At 33.1% G+C, this 18313-nt stretch overlaps 2 protein-coding genes across 3 annotated transcripts in view; one reads left to right on the forward strand and one right to left on the reverse strand.

Moving 5' to 3' along the window:
- Positions 1–18313, reverse strand: part of DPY30 (dpy-30 histone methyltransferase complex regulatory subunit) — a 38969-nt gene that overhangs the window by 16886 nt on the left and 3770 nt on the right. The window lies entirely within an intron of this gene.
- The window catches only part of SPAST (spastin), a 38561-nt gene that overhangs the window by 11033 nt on the left and 9215 nt on the right, over positions 1–18313 (forward strand). Inside the window, exons 3-12 of one of the 2 annotated variants that reach the window (XM_083349491.1) lie at positions 1829–1912; positions 7233–7328; positions 9944–10122; positions 11760–11893; positions 12206–12299; positions 14411–14485; positions 14925–14996; positions 15550–15625; positions 16461–16552; positions 17834–17913. In XM_083349491.1, coding sequence (XP_083205617.1) covers positions 1829–1912; positions 7233–7328; positions 9944–10122; positions 11760–11893; positions 12206–12299; positions 14411–14485; positions 14925–14996; positions 15550–15625; positions 16461–16552; positions 17834–17913 — 982 coding nt within the window. The remainder of the gene's footprint in view (positions 1–1828; positions 1913–7232; positions 7329–9943; positions 10123–11759; positions 11894–12205; positions 12300–14410; positions 14486–14924; positions 14997–15549; positions 15626–16460; positions 16553–17833; positions 17914–18313) is intronic. The other variant, XM_083349492.1, reaches the window with a different exon arrangement.

Genomic DNA, 18313 nt, shown 5'->3' on the forward strand with positions numbered 1-18313 from the left:
TCCTCAGGGTACCTCTTCCTTGTCCTACTAAGATAGGATGGGGGCACTCTGAGTCTATTCCCTTAAAAGTTGCCATATGGTGGGACTTTGGAGGTCTGCTTTCTTGGGGGCTGCCCCAGTCCAGCATCCCATTTGAGATCCCATTTGAGATGCCTATCTTTTTAGCTATTTGTAGGGCTGTGAAGATTTGGCTCTTCTCTCAAGCTTTGAGCTAGGATGAGGGTTGAACTAGGAGGCTATTTAATCTGGTACCTGGGAAGAAGAGTACTTTAGTTTTTGGCTTTTTTATTGTTGTGAATCATCAGAATCATTACAGTATATGAGATGTATAAGATGTATATGAGTAGATATGAGCTGTACATGTCCTATAAGTAAATAAATAAATAGATAAATATCAGCACTTCATCTACTGCATTGGCTGTTCTGTTGTTTCTACATAACAGATCCAGTTCAATTTTTGAGGCTTGATCCTTAAACCTCTGAAAGATTTGGGGAAAGAATTTTCTCACTTATATATGCTTTCAGATTGATCAATCGTTCTGTGTTTCTCTGATAGGTGAAATGAGGAAGAGACTTCTGTTGTAGAGTTCTAGAAGCACTTGGCAAGGAATTATGCCTGGTTCCTATGCTTTGCTGTCAAGGAAAACCTTCCTTTTTTAGTATCAGAATTTCTATAGTTTGTGTTCAGTTTGATTTTTTTTATTACTTCTATTATTCTGCAATCGTGTATTTTATATTTTATAGTTATTCTGCACAACTGATTAATTGCGCTGCATTCTGCTACTGTTTTTGTTTTGCTTTTTAGTGTTTAAAAAAAGCTTTTAATGATTTTAATGATTATTATTAGGTAATCTGCCTAGATACATTAGATTGGCTGTTACATATATTGAAATTGATCATTGGATAGATTATAATAATTATAGAATAATTATTGAATACCTGAGTCTTTTACCATTGCTTATAATATCATGTCTTTTGTCATTTATCTTTTTGAAAGGGATTGTATGGAGAAGTCATAGAAACAAAGAATAATTAGTCTCTTTCAAAGTTACACCTAATGCCAAATTTGTAGGACTAAGTTTAGTACATAGCAGCTATTTGTTTAGCTGAATCAAAAATTTGAACATATAGTTTATATTTGTATTGTTTTGTTTAGTTATTATGGCTTTAGTGAGTTTTTCTGATAATAGTTTTAGCTGGGAAAATTGGGTAACATAAAAGTCAGAATTTTGGATCATGTTTGATTCCCTGGTATGAAAATAGCAACAAATGTATACTTAATTAACAGTTACTGTACTGTATAAAAATTATAATGTGAGTTAACACATTATAATTAACTTCGATAATTTATGACACAAAGCTAAGATCCAATCAAATAAACACCTTGAAATACTTTTGATTTTTATTAAAAATGCTTCAAAAATAATCATTTACTCTTTGAAATTAGTATTTAATAGGACAATACTTTTCTCTGGCGGAATATTGGCATAGATTTACAAATCTGTAGTCATAATGCATCACTTTTCCAAAGGAATTCTAAAACTCATAGTATTTTCATATGAGTATTTTGGGACAGAAAATATATATATATTTGTTTATCAATTCTTAGGAGTCTATAGTTTGTAACCCTGTGTAATTGTAGTAGTATCCTAGAGGGTTGGTTTTTTTGCCAAACCTTTTGCTTCTAGTTTCATTTGTTCCAAGTGGGTACAGTATGATATAGTGTTATATTATTTTATTAGTTACCATTTATATTAATTACTTTTGCTGGAGTATAAGAGAGATATTGCTATTATACCTTTGCTGAATGTTTAACTTTCTCTTTAAGGAGACCATTATGATCGAGCTCGTCGCCTCCAGTCTAAAATGATGACAAATTTGGCAATGGCCAAGGACCGTTTGCAGCTGTTAGGTACTACTTAATGTTGTTACTTTAGAAAATTGTAAAACTGATAGTGTAAATATTTAAGATTTATTAATGATGGAGAGAAAAATGATTTAAAACTATTTTTTAAAAAAATAAAACATATGTTTCACCAATATATTTCATTTTGTGTAAATGTACTTGTTTAGAGATGCAAGTATACTATCAAAATTTGGCCTCCTGATATTTTAAAGGGGAAGCTGAAGAACTAGTGACGGGTTTGGGGTTTTTTTTTTGCAAAAAAACTTTTTAAAATGCAGCATGTACTTAACTTGATTTTTGAAATGGCTAAGCAACCGGTGCAGAATTAGCATTAATAGAAGATAGTATAAAGTGCATCCTAGAAGGAAAACCCATAGAGAAAAATGTTGCCAAATTTTAAGCTAAATAAGTTTTAACTGCAGATTACTTTGATGAAAAGCAGTAAATTGTTGAACAAAATCCTGAAATCAGTTTGTGAATATAGACCTTTACAAAATACTTAATGAATTCAGTGACACATTATCATAAATTGAAATCTTTTAAATTAAAGCATTTATTGATTGAAGCAAAATAAAACTAGACAGCAGCAAAAATGTCCGAAGAGTCCAGGAATGAAACATGTAATGATCTCACGAGGCAAGCTCTGCAATTTACCTACTTGGATCAAAAGTTAGCATGCAAATAAGGGTTGGGTTTTATCATCACATCATCACGTACGTGTTATTTTCAGTCATCACAATTAGCTGTGGACTTCTAAGGATAGCAATATCTAAGCTAATTTATTCTCTGCTGGCTTTCTTGAAAATGCTGTTAAATCATTTATCCACATTACATGGTTCACGTCTCATAGGGTTGAAGCTGGGATAGCATGCTTAGCTTTGCTTATTTATTGGGAGAAATAAGGACATAGAATTCCTACCTAGAAAAGCTCCTAAATCAGATGGATTATGATTTTGTAAATCCCATTTATTATCTCTTTAGCTACTTGGATTGTTCTAGGAAGCCAGTGTTAACTGAGAAATATAGATTTAAAAAATGCAGTAGATACTTTCTTTAGGTTTCCTAGCTGTTTTTTCGAACAGTTGTAGTGCATTATCCATGTGTTTCTCATGATTATCCAATTATTTTTTTGACATTTCTTTTGTAATTAGTCTGGTAGATCTAGTTGCCATTTTGTATTAGGTGGCTTCTATAGCCACCATTTTGTTGTGGGACTCAACAGTGTCTCAAAGTTCAAAGATAAAAAGATTGGGAATCCTTAGAGTACAGAAAATGAAATCAGGAGCAGAACATTTTAAGGTTGGAGGAATGGTGCCAATAAGATTGTGTATATGTATGTGGTTTGCTTAAAATTGCATCTCTAAATGTCATTGACCGTGGTCAGAAAAATTGTGAGATAGAAATTTATAAAAATACATGTTTGATAGCCAGTGACAAACAGAAACTTTTTAACAAGAATGTTAGGCAGCTGTAACATATATTGGATTAAATAACTTGCTATTAAGTATGAGGTGTCAAATGTAAACTACAATCCTATGATGTGGAATTGTACCTTTGCTGATTCCTCACCTTTTCCTGTACCTGCAGCTTTGATAATAGTGAGTTCCCCCCCACAGTGGTTATAGGACAAAACTTTAGTGTTTTCCTGAAAGGCTTCCAATTGCTGTTGCTCTTTTCTGGATGCCTGGAGCAATCTAGAGGGTGGGCCATGACAGATAGAAATTTAGCTACATTTTTAAGGTGCTATAGGACACTACTTTGTTTGGTTTTGCTGTTACAGATATAAAAAGGCTACCTCATATAATGTTTCCAACAAGATAAATAGGCAAAAATATACCCCAGCATTTTTGAGTTGACAGAGCCAGGTCTTTAAGCATTTACAAAAGGCCAGGAAAGTGGCAGCCTGCCTTACCTCTGATGGGAGGATATTCCAAAGGGTGGGGACAAAGGCAGAGAAGACTTTCTACCTGGACCCTGTCAGTCAACATTCTTTAACTGATCCACAGCATACTTTCCCTGCCTGATCAAGTGAGACAGGCCAACATTATGGGGTGAAAATGGTTCTGTAGTAATCTGGGCCCATGCCATGTAAGGTTTTTAAGTTCTTAACCAATATTTTGAATTGGATCCAGAACAAACTGGTACTCAGTTCAGCTCACATAGCAGAGGTGTTACGTGTATCATTCTAGGGGCATCCAAAGTTGTTTATGCTGCCGCATTCTATACCAGCTGAAGCTTCTGGGTGCTTTTCAAGTATCTTTTGTCACTTGTGAATTAGAAGATAAAATAGTACTTGCAGACGGTCTGCTTTTAGACAGTGTATTGCCTTCCAGTAAGGTTGAACATCAGTTCCACATTTCAGTTCTGTTTATAATTGAAACCCTCTCTTATTGGATTTAATTTTAGCTTATTCGGCCCATTCACGTCATTTTCCAGAATTCAATTGCTTTCTTGGAGTTGGATGATAGGGAGCACCAAGTAATATTTATGATATCTTACTCTGAAACTCTCCAGGATGATACCGAACAGAATAGGGACAGGATAAAACTATTTGGGACTCTCGTGATAATGATTTAGATGTTGAAGATAGTGATCCAATACTACTTTTTGAACTAGGACTGTAAGGAATTACTGGAACCTGCAAGAGTATTGCAAGGCCCTCATCAGTCAGATGATGTAGAAGAATACTATGTTAAATAGTCTGAAAGCCACTGAAGGTTCCAAGAGATTTAACAAGGCTGCATCATCCAGTTTGTAGACAAGGTCATCATCAAAATAGTTTCATGTCATATTCTTATTGAAAGCCCATTGACATGGATCCAAATAATTAGAATGATCAAGATATATCTTAATGAGAAAGTTACAACCTGATCAATCGCTTTTCTAAAAACTGAATATTTCAGATTATTCAATATTTGCACAGATCTCCCCAGTAAAGAGTGTTTTCAATAGAGGTCTTATTAGTTCCTTTAAGCTGAGAAAGATTATCACTTACAAAGAGGTACTGATAATTGTTCTTAACCTGAGGCCAGTTGAGCAGGTAGTTCCTAGTTTTTATATTGCTATACACCATTTGCATCCTTGTGCAAGCCAAAGCAATACAAGCAATTGTACAGGTTATGTCTCTAAGACCTTCCTCAGCAATGATGTTCATTCAGTTCAAGCGAGTCTTCTCAGTTTTATCTACAGAGAATAATACATTCTGGCTCCCTTCAAAGGAGATGTTACACTTTGAGAAATGCAATGCTTTCCTGCTTTGTGTAAATATAATGGAGTAGAGGAATAAATGTTTTTTCCACCATGATATTAAACATCAAATTGATCTTCAGATCTATTTAATCTATGGCCTAAATTCCTCCATTTATTCTTCAGCTGTTATCCTGTCCTTTTCATTTATTTCCCAGCTCTTTAATAAACAGTTTGGATTTGTAAAGGGAAGAAAGCACTTAGAAATGAAACTAGCTTGAAAATCTATGTATGGTTTTGTTACTGATATTCTTATCCATAGTATGTAATTGGCAATATGCCCAGTTACCATTTCCACTCAGCTGTGTTATCAGTAATTCTTGCAGGAGGTCAAGATTTTATGTGTAAGCAGATATGAGTCCTGTAAATTATGTTTTGAAATAAACATGAAGTTAGTGGAATTTTTTCATTACTGATTATATTTTTCATGCATATGAACAGTAGCTCTAAATTAGTGTTCACCCTCAAGGTGAATAAAGGAAGTATAATTTTCATATAACTTTTAGAAATGATTTAGCAGTCTTAATGACTTGTCTTAGATTAGCCTTTCTCAAAATTTTTACTCTGGAGAAACCTTTGAAATAATTTTCAGATCTTAGTGAATCCCTACATAAAAATTAAACAAGTATTTTTCACAAAAATGTACAAAAACTTTACAATACAATTATTTGTAACCTATACAACCCACATTTGTCAACATTTACAACAATAGCAAAGTGTTGGGCCGGAAGCTGAGTTGTGTGATGTGTAAAAATCCCCATCATTGTGAACGCTAGCATTGCATTTGTTAAAAAAAAATGTTTTTCCAATCATGACGTCTTACAGAGTCTTAGAGACTCTTGCAGATTCCAAGTTGAGAAAGGTTGATGTAGATGTTATGGAATAAATGTTCTGCATAGAGATGTCTTTGCCATGTGATGAAATGGCCATCTTTTTGACTATGGACGTTCGGGTAACAGTATATAAGAAAGGACCATAGAGAAGAAATATGAGATACGTATCACAGTCTTTAGTTTCTTTAAACTTTGGCCATCTTATTTAAGATTTTAGAAAGGGCTGAGTAAGAATCTTTTTTCAAAAAATGCATATATTAAAAATTGAATTTGTATTTTGTGTGATGCCTTTTTTAGTTAAAATTATACTGCAGTACTCTTTTACGTGAAAATATATGATAGTGTCAAAAAGGAATCTATGTTCTTAGGTAGTGAGAAAGTTGTAATTACAGAATACCATTTTTTAGCTAAATGTGTATTGAAGAGCTATTGATTTTTTTAAATGGTTTTATTTTTGAAGTACAAAAGAGATGGGTATTGATCTGTTTTCTTAAAAAAAGGAAAAGATCATGATTTTACAAAGGGGTTATTTGAATGTAAATATTGCTGACAGTCAAATTCAGGATGATATCTAATAAGTTGTTCATTTCAAAAGGTGATAACTGATAACTAAAAGTAGTATAAGGAATAGGGGACATTTTATAATTTTTTAATGATCACTTGCGAGCTTCTAATTCTGTTATAATGCAGTGCTAAATCTTATTGATAGAAAAGTAGTAATTTTATTTCAGTTATGTAACAATTACTTAATGATTAGGGAACGTTCACTTGATCAGAAAGGAGGGCTCTTGTGCTCTTATTTATAGAATTGTGTAGCAACTTGAAATAACCTGTAGATTACAAATATACATTAGCTGCTTAAAATGAAATACTTATCAAACAAATATTTGTTAACAAAATTTAGTATAAATATAGCTGCAGATTGAACCAACAAGTTGTAGATTGTCTTAGAGGATATGTAGAACTCATCATAATTCTTTGCACATTGATTTTAAAGAACCCCACTAGTTCTTTTCTTTACTATTTCTAAATATGCAGTTATTGACTGCAGTTAACAGTTTTACATAAATTGTATTTTATTAATCAGATTTGACTTCATAACATTGTAAACATTAGCTTTGTAACTTTAATCCTAATCAAGCCAACTAAAAGCAAAATCATTTTGGTATTACCAGTATACGTAACTTTCATTGGTTCATTTTTTGTCGTTTATTTGTCCTTTTTCCTCCCTCTGTTCTGTTGCATAGAGAAGATGCAGGCAGTTAAGCAAATTCCCAAGCTGCAAATGGAAGTCCGTAGTGACAATACTAACCTGGTATGCCGCAATGGACATCTCCAGTCAGGTGGGTTTGGTTTTCCCAGCACCTAATTAATTAGGGGGATGTCTCTCATATCTACCGTATCAAAACAAAATATGCAGCAATAAAACAAGAAAATCCTACCGATGATGTTACCTAATCTGGTAACGAAACATTCAGAAACTAAATTGAAACTAGCTTGGAGAGCAAACCATTGCCAAAATCTAAAACCCGAGCTACAGGTATTTTCTATTATTACATAGTATCTTTATCACATCTCAAATTCCGAATTTATTTGAAATCCACATTGGCTGTGCTTTTAACATATAAGGAATCATTGAATAAAATCATAAATGAATTGGGAGTTGGATATTATGATAATATACGTAGTATTGAAGAGAAATATACTAAACAGGCAAATATTCTATCTCATTTTTATACTTGGATCAGGTGAGGCACTGTAAATACTAAAATGTTATTTAGAATCAACAGTGGGCTTGTATAAAGACCAGGAGACTGAAGATCTTGTCAGGAGCACAAATAGAAAATGGTTGCCTAGTGAAGCAGACGTCAACCCATTTTGGCTAGAGTGCCAGTTGATGATACATTAGTCCAGTTAATATCACTGTAATATTTTTATTTAACATACAGTTGTATCTTAAGTTCAATGCATGGTCATCCCTCTCCTGCCAAAACCCAAGTTCTGTTGTTCAATGATGTGTAATATTTTCACTGTTTGAGCCAGATCGGCCAGTTTCTGTGTAATCTTAAAAATAATTATTGCATGGTTTTATTTATTTATTAAATTTATTTGTTGCACATTTCACGGTTCAAGGCAACTAAGTGGCTTACAACAAGTGAGCATCTTTTAAGTTTTAGTTATCCACTCCTGCACTATCTGGTGAAGCTTGTCTGGAAATCTAGTTAGTACTTCGTCTTTTCGCTATTTTTAAACAGAATTTAAACTCTTATTTGGAGCCGGGTATCCTGAGCCCTAGTTTTTCTATAACTTTCACAGACATTAATATAAACTTCTTTGTTGCTCTTGTGGCTCTAGTATCTACCTGATAAGAGTCTTATTCTTAGGCATCTTACATGGTGTCTTTGCTGCCATATCAAAGCAAATAATGTTGACAAATTTATTGTTGCTTGATTTGTCTGATACTTTTTAATCCTTTATTATTCATTCTGAAAATATTTGAGAGGTGCTACATATTTTGCATGTATTTTTAGTTTTAGTTATCTCCATTTTAAACCTGATTTTTTATTTTTAAATATTTATTTATAAATATATATTTTATTGACTGTTGTACACTAGCCAGAGTCACTTCTCATGAGTTGAGTGACCATATAAATTTGATAAATAAGTGCCTAATGTTAAGTGAAGAGTGAATCTAACTTTCTAAGATGTATTCAGAAATATTTTAACTGCTTGCTTTCTTGTTGATAACCTTTACCCAATAATCTAGAATAGTGAAAATGTAATTAGGTAACAAAAAGTCCATATATGTTAATTTAATTCCACTTAGATCCAAAATTTCACTGCACTGGTCAGGGGTGGGTAATCTCAAGAGGCATTCTCAAGAGAGTAATCTTATCAGGAGCCATGTGTCGCTGATAAATGGGACGTATGTAAGTAGTGGGACAATATATTCCTTTAGAGTTTTTCTATTGGTCTTCATAGTTACATTATAACTTTCTTTTTATGCTTCTGTAGATGTATCTTCTGCTGATTTTTTGATTATAGGTAGTCCTCATTTAATGACTGCTCTGTTTAGCAACCGTTCCAAGCTATAGTATTGTATAAAATAACTTTATGACTGGTCCTTGTACTTAATGATTCTTGCAATATCCCTGTAGTCACGTGATTGAGATTTGGTGCTTCACAGCCTGCGGCTGTTTATGACTGTTGCAGCATAGCACAGTCACATGATCACCATTTGATTGCTCTACAGCTAGCTTATGACAAGCAGAGTCAACGGAGAAGCCAGCGGTAAAATTGCAAGTCACAGCCATGTGATGTCTCTCTCAGTAATGGAGTTGGTGGTCCCAATTGTTGTTGTTAAGCGAACACAACCTGTACTGTGTTTCATTCTAAATTTATGTTGCTTGAATTCTGCAATGATATTTGTATGCTACCTGGTCAAAAATGTACTTCTATAAATATTCTAAGAGGTTTTTTTTAAAAAAGCTAAGAATTCTTAAGCTTTGGTCATTTTTAGTATACATAGTGTAGCCCAGTGTTTAGATATGTTGGCTATGCCTGCAGGAAATGATAATAGTTTTACTTCTAAAATTTTCTAACAAAGCTTAGAAAGCTTAGCTTACTCAATAAAATTTACAAAATATCAGTGCAAACAGAAAGCAACATTATTAAAATAAATCACATTATGTTTCAGAGGTGGTATATTCACACTGATAATGAGTTTATCCACTTTTCTATAATGGCTAAGATAAATACATTAAATTATATATTTTTATATTATTGTTTATTTTGTATTATGAGAGTTAACCCTATGTTATTAGCTAGAGTTGTTTTGTGAAATCAGTCTTATAAATCAACTAAATTAATAGATGGTAGCAATTTAAAAATAGGTAAATATGCAACTAGTTGACTTGAATGTTTTGCGTAGTAACAAATTTGTTCTTTTTCTTTGTAGAAAATGGAACTGTTCCGAAAAAGAAGGATCCATTGTCTCACAGTAGTAATTCACTTCCTCGTTCAAAATCTGTGGCAAAGGCTGGATCCGGAGGATTTTCTGGGCACCAAAGAACACCTAGTTATACTGGAGTTTCTAATTTTTCTGCACCTAGAGTTCCTTCAGCTGCAACTCAGAAGGTAGGACACTAGCTTGTATGTACAGTATATTGCATATTTGTCAATTTAGGACATAGAAAAATTACAATTCAAAATTAAGGAATTGCATTTTATAAATGGCATGTTTGGCATGCAACAAAATCTAAGTTCAGTTATTGATATTACTAGAAAAGGCTGGTTGAGAGACTTGTCTAGAACATACCATAGAAGCTAATGGAGCAAAGATGTGATTTACCATAAGAGAATTGTGTAAGTTTGTAATCCCAAACTCATTTTAGGGAGTTATTTTGCTCTTAATTTTGATCAAGGTTGTGGATGTATCTAGTGTCCTTGTTATCAGTAGAAGATATCTGCTATAAGAGTAGAAAAATACTTTTCAGTGATTTGACAGAAAATAACAAGGGGAAGAATGTTCAGTATATAGCAGAGGTCCACAACCTTTTGGGCAACAGGGACCGGTTCTATGGAGAGAGGTTTTTCCATAGCCTGGAGGGTACATGGTTTTGTGTGCTGCCTGCATCCTACGGATGGGGCTTTGCTTGTTTGTGCGGACCGGTTGCTGGCATGCTACGGCCTGTACCAGTCCACGGACCAGTGGTTGCAGACCCCTGTATGTATTCCCCATTTTGCTGATGGGAGGTTTCTACCATTGGAAATAGCTGAATTCTGCCCATATTTTACAAGCTGGCAACTGGGTTGCAAAACTACTCCAAGGATAAGGGATGAGAAATGATTTCACTGATGTTATGGGTATTTGCAAGAAGATGCCTGGAAAATATTGGCATGAAAAAATATATGGAGAAGAGGAAGCAAAATGATCATAAACGTAGGACACTTTTTTCTGTTGGAAAAGCTAAAATTTATCATTTTTAAAATTAATAAAAAGTCAATGTTGAATGATGCACACGGAGATTTTTATTCTCAGTATAGTAGAACTATTAAGGATAGTTAAGAATTCAACTATTCTAATTTATTTTGCTGACAGTTTTAAAACCATAAATTTAAATAGTGCATATGGTGATATTGAGTTCATTTTCTTTTGGGTTTATTATTTTTAGAGTAGAAAAAAATAGTTTAGAATATCACTGCCATAAACTTAAAGTGGTTATACAGAGTTCTTATACAGATTTTACCTTTGCTTTTTATCTGCATGCTATGTGAGGCATTGGAAGGAAGGATTATTACATTTTGTCTCTTATTTATTCAAACAATTAGTTTTTTTAAAAGCAATTAAAGCTTTGATAAATAATATGGGATATACATTTTTTGTTTAGAGATATAGAACTCTACTTATCTACAGAATAATTATGCATTTTACTATAATGGTTCCTTTCCACATTCTATTATATATTTATGCTCTCTTTTTTCTTTCCTTTCCTGAATTTATAACAGTATGTTATATTACCACAGAGGAAATATATATAGTTGCTAAGAATTGACATTACCTTTATGGCACATAATCAATATTTCATTAATCTTTTGCAACATTTAATTAATTGTTTTTCCGTATCTTTTTCAAGTAAAGTTAACTTGTATCATATCAAAGGTTTGTTTAATTGATTAGCCAGATGCTGAATGGAAATTTAGATTACTGAAACTGATATCAAATTCTTTTTTTTAATAATATTGAAATACATTTGAAATAATCATTTTCTTAGGCTACTCCAAAAAATAATAGAACCACTAAGCCTTCTACTCCTTCATCTGCTGTACGAAAAAAGAAAGACACGAAGACTTTCAAAAATGTGGATAGTAACCTTGCTAATCTCATTCTCAATGAAATTGTAGACAGGTAAGTGCCAGCAGTATTTTATGGGTGGATGGTGGGATAGGAATGCTTTTTAGTAAATATCAAGTGAAATTATTTTCAGGGCAAGTATTGTTCATATTTTTTCTGCATCTGTTTTAAGATTTGGATCGGAAGAAATGAAAATATTCTTAAAAATAATAATATTTAATATACAGTACATGAGAATAATTTCTTAACTGTAAGGGTTTTTCTTTTAAAAAAAATCAGTTGAGACAAAGAGTGTGAAATTCTCAGCTGCACTCTGGAAGAATGAGATGCCCATTGTTGCACTAATTACTATTCTGTATTTGTTAGTGGGACATCTGTCAATTTTGATGATATTGCTGGGCAGGAGTTGGCTAAACAGGCACTGCAAGAAATTGTTATCCTTCCATCACTTAGACCTGAAGTAAGCAATCTGTTTCCTGGTTTGTTTTATTGCATCTTCTATGTTTTCATTATCTGGTAGATTTTACTTGGATTTTTTTTTAATTTAGCATTTTGGATGTATTCAAGTAACATGTATATTTCTTATATTTGCATCTATTATAATGTGTAATTATTACTCACAGTTTTTCTATATCAAAGTCCAACTGGAGTATATGATTAGATGCTGGAGTAAAACTGGCACTGTTTCTAGGAATTAATTGCATGCTCAATAATGAGCTAAAATGAATGTTATCTACTCCCCCACTATACATTCAGGCTGCTAGCTCTCAGTAGTAAAGTTTAAACAAAGCATAATTATATTTTCAGTTAAAACAGTTCTAGGTCCTTCCAATTGGCATCATCAATTTCTAAATGAAATTCTACTGAAAATCCTCCTTTCCTAGGAAGAGAGGGAGGAACAATTTTAATCATCTCTTCATATGCACCACCTACCACTGACTCTTCCATATTCTCCAGATGGTCTATTTTTAGAACCAGATTTTTGTGTTCTAGGAATCTACAGTAGAATGGAAGAACTGACAAAACTGCTCCTCTATTCTGCCAATGAACTTGTTGAGCTGGATCAGAAACCTAATGAAACTGAAAGTTGCCCTTCTGTTTAGTTTGCTGGCAGGCAAAGTGTATCTCCAAACCAGTATTAAAGATACAATCAGTCTACAGATAGTCTTTGACCTATGACTGTAATGGAGCCTGCCCATTACAGGTGCAAGCAGTGATAATCATTAAATGACATGGCCATTCTTAATAACCCCCAGCCTTCCTATCTCTGCTGCAGTTTGAACATTTTTGAACACAACTTTCAGAAAATAGTTTTGATTTGACTCTTAAAAATTTGCAGGTGAATATTTGATTTAGAGTTCATACATATAAATATTTGACCAGGTCATCTTGGTTTCTAAATCTTTCAGCAGACTTTGGCATCAGAGTTCAGATTTTGCATTGTTGCATCAATTGACAATTGAAATAACATCACCATTAATAAGTAGTTAAGTACAATTAGTCCAGGTTCAGTTCTCTGGCAATTGAATGAACAAAAATGCTTGCCACTGCAATCCATCTCTAATAATAGAAGGTGGGAAAATGTAATCTAAATTACCAGAAACCATATTCTTGAATATTTAAAAATCAAATGGTAATTAAATGTTGATTTTGTTCTGAAATTTATATGTTTTATATTTACCTATGAGGCATAATTTTTGTGTTTGTTAAAAAAAACCCCTGCTTGTATCCATTTGGTGTGAATTTTTGAGATGTGAATTTTGCTGATGCATGGCTACTGTAGTCTTTTCTTATTAATGTTTGGTCTCTTGTGAAAAGTATCACAATGAAAGTCTAAAGACCTCCATTGTGTTTCATTTATATACTATTGTATATCACATTTTCATATCATAGCTAAATTTCTCTTCAAGCTATATTTAAAGATGTTGCAGGAAAGAAAAATTGACAACTTTTTGTTGATGCTATAATACAAGAAAAATCTTTATATAATCATTCCAACTAATATATGCTGTATGTTACATGTTCATTCTCTTAAGATAAAGACTAAAGGCAATTAACAAAATAAATCCACAGTATATATTGCCAGAACAGCCAATTTGAGGCAGTTTTGCTGTCTCTTTTTTCTTCTATCAGATGTCTTACACCTAAATATTAATTTGTGAAGAAAATGTAGAACTGATGCAATCCTGGTTAATAGGCTATAATAGCATTAGTTGCTTGAAAAATGATTAACAAGTTATAATAGTAAAAAATTAAATTAATTCCACTCTTGAAAGTGTATTGTTTGTATAGCACTTATAGCTCGTTGAGTTCCAAATAATATCTCTTAAATTTAGTAATTTAAGGATTAGTTTTATAATTTTCTTTTGTATTATTTGATTCTTTTTGTCTGTTGTCTGTTTTGGTCTATTTTTCCTTATCAAGCAGAAAAAAATAGAGCTCAGGGGCAAAGTATCCAGTGATCTGGATGGCCAGTGTTTTTAATATCTTCTGCAAAACACATTAATAATAACTTCTCTCAGCAGTAAAATTACTAAAATGGAACAAAATGTAACTCAGTCGATCTTCTAGTTATTTACAGGACTTAGGGCTCCTGCACGTGGATTGTTGTTGTTTGGCCCACCAGGAAACGGGAAGACGATGCTGGTAAGAGAGCGGCTTTCCTCTATCACGTGGGCAGGCAATGTCCTCTTTTGTTCCCCCAGAATGCCTTCTAAATCTGTTTATATTTGCTGAAAATTGGTAGTGTGTTTTTCCGTCATTTTAAGACAAGAAACAAACGTGTACACAAGGAATATTCTTTCCTATCATTTTGAAATAAGAGAGCAGTTCCATGTTGGGTCATGGGTACTCCAGTTGGAAGACTACTCAGAATTTCACAGTATCTTACAAGAAAAAGTAAACTCTGAACTGTATCAGCAGACATTTAAAAGTATAACATACGTTGCTAAAGATAGATTGAAATTTACAGTTCAGCAGAACTCTGGCTGATAAGGATAATTGTATTATGCTTACACATGGCTGAAAGATGCTATATGCTTTGTATTATGTTGCAGTGTTAAACCAGTATTTTTTTTTAACATAGGCCAAAGCAGTGGCTGCAGAATCAAATTCAACCTTCTTTAACATAAGTGCTGCAAGTCTGACATCAAAATATGTGAGTAGCAATATTATATTATGGTTGTGGTTAAAGAGTTATCTTAGGAAGTTTTGGAAAAAATAAATGGAGCCATATTTGCACCAGATTCCAGTACATTGGAAATAACTATGTTTCTAAACTATTTCTAATTTTGTATCTACATTATGTCAAATTTTATTCCACTGGAATATGTAAAATGTCAAAGCTGTATTATAAAAGATCTTAGAAGAAATTTTTTCAGTGTCTTCCCTTCCCCCTCTTACGTCATCTGTGTCCCTCTGAAAAATGCCTGTGTGGATGAAGCCTTTTGGACATGGTGCTACAGAAATAAGTATGCTGGGGGAAAAAAAGCTTTTTATGTGTGCCTGGCTGTAGAGAGAGGTAGAAATGGAAACTTTAATAAATGTTTTAAAAATAATTTAATTATAGTAAATATAGTAACACAGATTTAATGCCAGAGTCATAGCATAGATCAAGCTAGCTGTTTTAGTGTCCACTGATAATATGCCCGTTGTTAAGCATGTTATTCAATCAATTTGAGGTAGATACCTTCTTTGTTTTTTTCCCTTAGGTTGGTGAAGGAGAGAAACTAGTCCGTGCACTTTTTGCAGTAGCTAGAGAACTTCAGCCTTCTATCATTTTTATTGGTAAAATTTCATGTATCTGAGTAGTGAAAATTTTGACTTAAATATAAAGCATAAACTTTTTAAAAATAGCATTTAATTGAGAATAACTATTTACTGTCCATTTTATTAGATTGAGTTAAATTGCAAAAATATATTCTTAGCCCACAGTTTTAAATTTATTTCATTCTATTTATAACAAGTATTGATAATTCATACTAGAGAACAGGATTTTTTTTTAAAAAAGCACAATTTCCCCCAATCAATGACCTTGACAGGTACATGTTTAATTTCTTAACCAATGAATTAAAATGGATTCCCATTACCTTCTCTTTTTTCTAAACTTCTTGGTCTAGCCGCCTATCATAAGATTTCCTGATGGGTCTCCTAGTCAGGTACTAACCAGATCTGCTTTGTTTAGATTTTTAAGATAAGCCATGTTTGGCTAAGTGCTGTGCAGATAATATATTAATAACCTGAATCATAAATTTTAATTATTGTTCCTAAAAATGTTGGTAACTTACTTAAGAGCTCTTGAACAATATATGCTGTTTAGAATATAGAGTATTGCATTATATAAACAATTGTAAACTGTTTTAAAGTATACATTTAATATTGAGTGCATATTTTCAGCCGTATTCAAAATGGACAGTGATATGTGTGTGTGTGTGAATAGATATATCGTGTGTGTGTGTGTGTGTGTGTGTGTATGCATATACTTACGTGCATATGTGTGTATATGGGTAGATATACACTATACTTTCTTTTGAGAGTAGGCAACAGAATTTCATTTTTAATATGTGTCAGTGTGCTCACAGTCTAAAATGACAAGCTATCTTATTTTATATTTATATTTTAGATGAAGTGGATAGTTTATTATGTGAAAGAAGAGAAGGTGAACATGATGCTAGCCGACGTTTAAAAACAGAATTCTTAATAGAATTTGATGGTGTAAGTATTAATTGTGGAACAGTATTACAGTGCTGGGTGTTAAAGGCAGTTATATCGTATTTTTAACTCTAAAGATTAAAGTTTATTATTATTATTTTTTAAAGAAAACAGTCAAGCTAAAAGATGAACTGTTGCTGTTCTTTGCCCCCCTCTTTTTTTGCTTTTTTGCTAAGCTTTAAGTATTTTTCAATGTGCTTGCTGTTAAAATTCAAGGCCACCAAACACAATGAAATTATTTACATGTTTACAATGTAGTCTACAGTGAAATACAGTATTCATACATAAGAGCAAAGTGGTGTGTTTTGCCAAGTTTCAGGGCAGTTATCAGGTTCTTTTGGATCCAGAGACAATAAACACACCAGTGAATAAAATGACTTTAAGCTTTATTATTACCTCAGGCAGAGTTAAAAGCATACATAACAAACAAGATAATGCCCAAATCTTCTACAAGCTGCCAGGAGCATCTTAATAACAACAGCAGAAATACCACAAGGGCGACCAGTTTCCACAGTACCTAGTGCTAGGTCCAATGCAGAAACTCACAACAAACAACATCCCTGTCAACTGTCCTATGCATTAAACAGCAAAAGAAACTCCTGGGACATTTTTTCTCCCAAGAATATAACTTTACTGAAAAGCCATATAGGTACAGAAGTAGAAAACCCAGTTCTGATGTTTTCGTGTGCAAACCTTCCATTGTCCATCAATCAGTTGCACTTGCTTTATTTTGGAAACAGCCTGTCTGCCTTGGACATGCCCAGTTGATGAACCTGGGGTTTGGGTCTGTCTCACGCTACCAGGTGGCACACTTGCATTTCAGAGTTCCCTCGCAAACTTTCCTTACATTCCAATGCCTCCCCTCTCCCCTTGGTTGTGAGCAGGGTTGCATAGCGAGTCGACCATGACAAGCCCCACGGTTTTTATCAAAACCTGGCATCATGACTGTTATTGACTGTTATTGTTGGGAGACTGCAAGGCCTCCCCTTGACTTGGTGGCATATGACTCTCACAGTGAGAAAAGTTTTGAAGCTACCTGAAGATTCCCTTCCCCCTTTCTCCTTTAATCAGTAAACAAGAAAAAAGACCTTCTAGACTTTTCCTAATAAGAAGGAGAAAAATCATAATACGTCATTAAACTCCTCAATATAATAATGGTTTCTGCATTGCCACTACATGGTGATGTGCAAATGGTTTGTTCCCAATTACAACAATATATATTTTATTATAGTGTGATGTTTCCTTTTCTGATTCTATCTGAATTTGCTTTCTGTGGAAAAAAAGGTACAGTCTTCAGGAGAAGATCGCATTTTAGTAATGGGAGCAACTAATAGGCCACAGGAGCTTGATGATGCTGTACTCAGGTATTTTAACTCATGCATAATTAATTAGGAATATATAATGTAAATTTATCTTTGATGCTATTCTTGAACACTAATTTGATACACCATGTGTAAAGTATATTTATTTTGGTAAAAAATGAAAAAATGCACAGTAAATATTTTCCTAGATGATATATTTACTGGAAATATTGTTGTAATGAATTGTTGGAAATATTTTCTAACTATATTTTGATACAAATCAATTTTGCTACTGAAGACAGGTTAAATACATCAAAAATGAAATATAATTATCTGTTCAATGAAAATGGAGAGATATTTCTAGCCAAATGCCATTGTGTCTCAAAACATCTCTCCGTTCTCAGATGTCTCTTCTTACATGTTATTTCAAAATAACTGACCAAATTCTAGTCATCATATAGGG

Source organism: Vipera ursinii, assembly GCF_947247035.1.
Source record: "Vipera ursinii genome assembly, chromosome: 1".
In the NCBI taxonomy this organism is placed as follows: Eukaryota; Metazoa; Chordata; class Lepidosauria; order Squamata; family Viperidae; genus Vipera; species Vipera ursinii.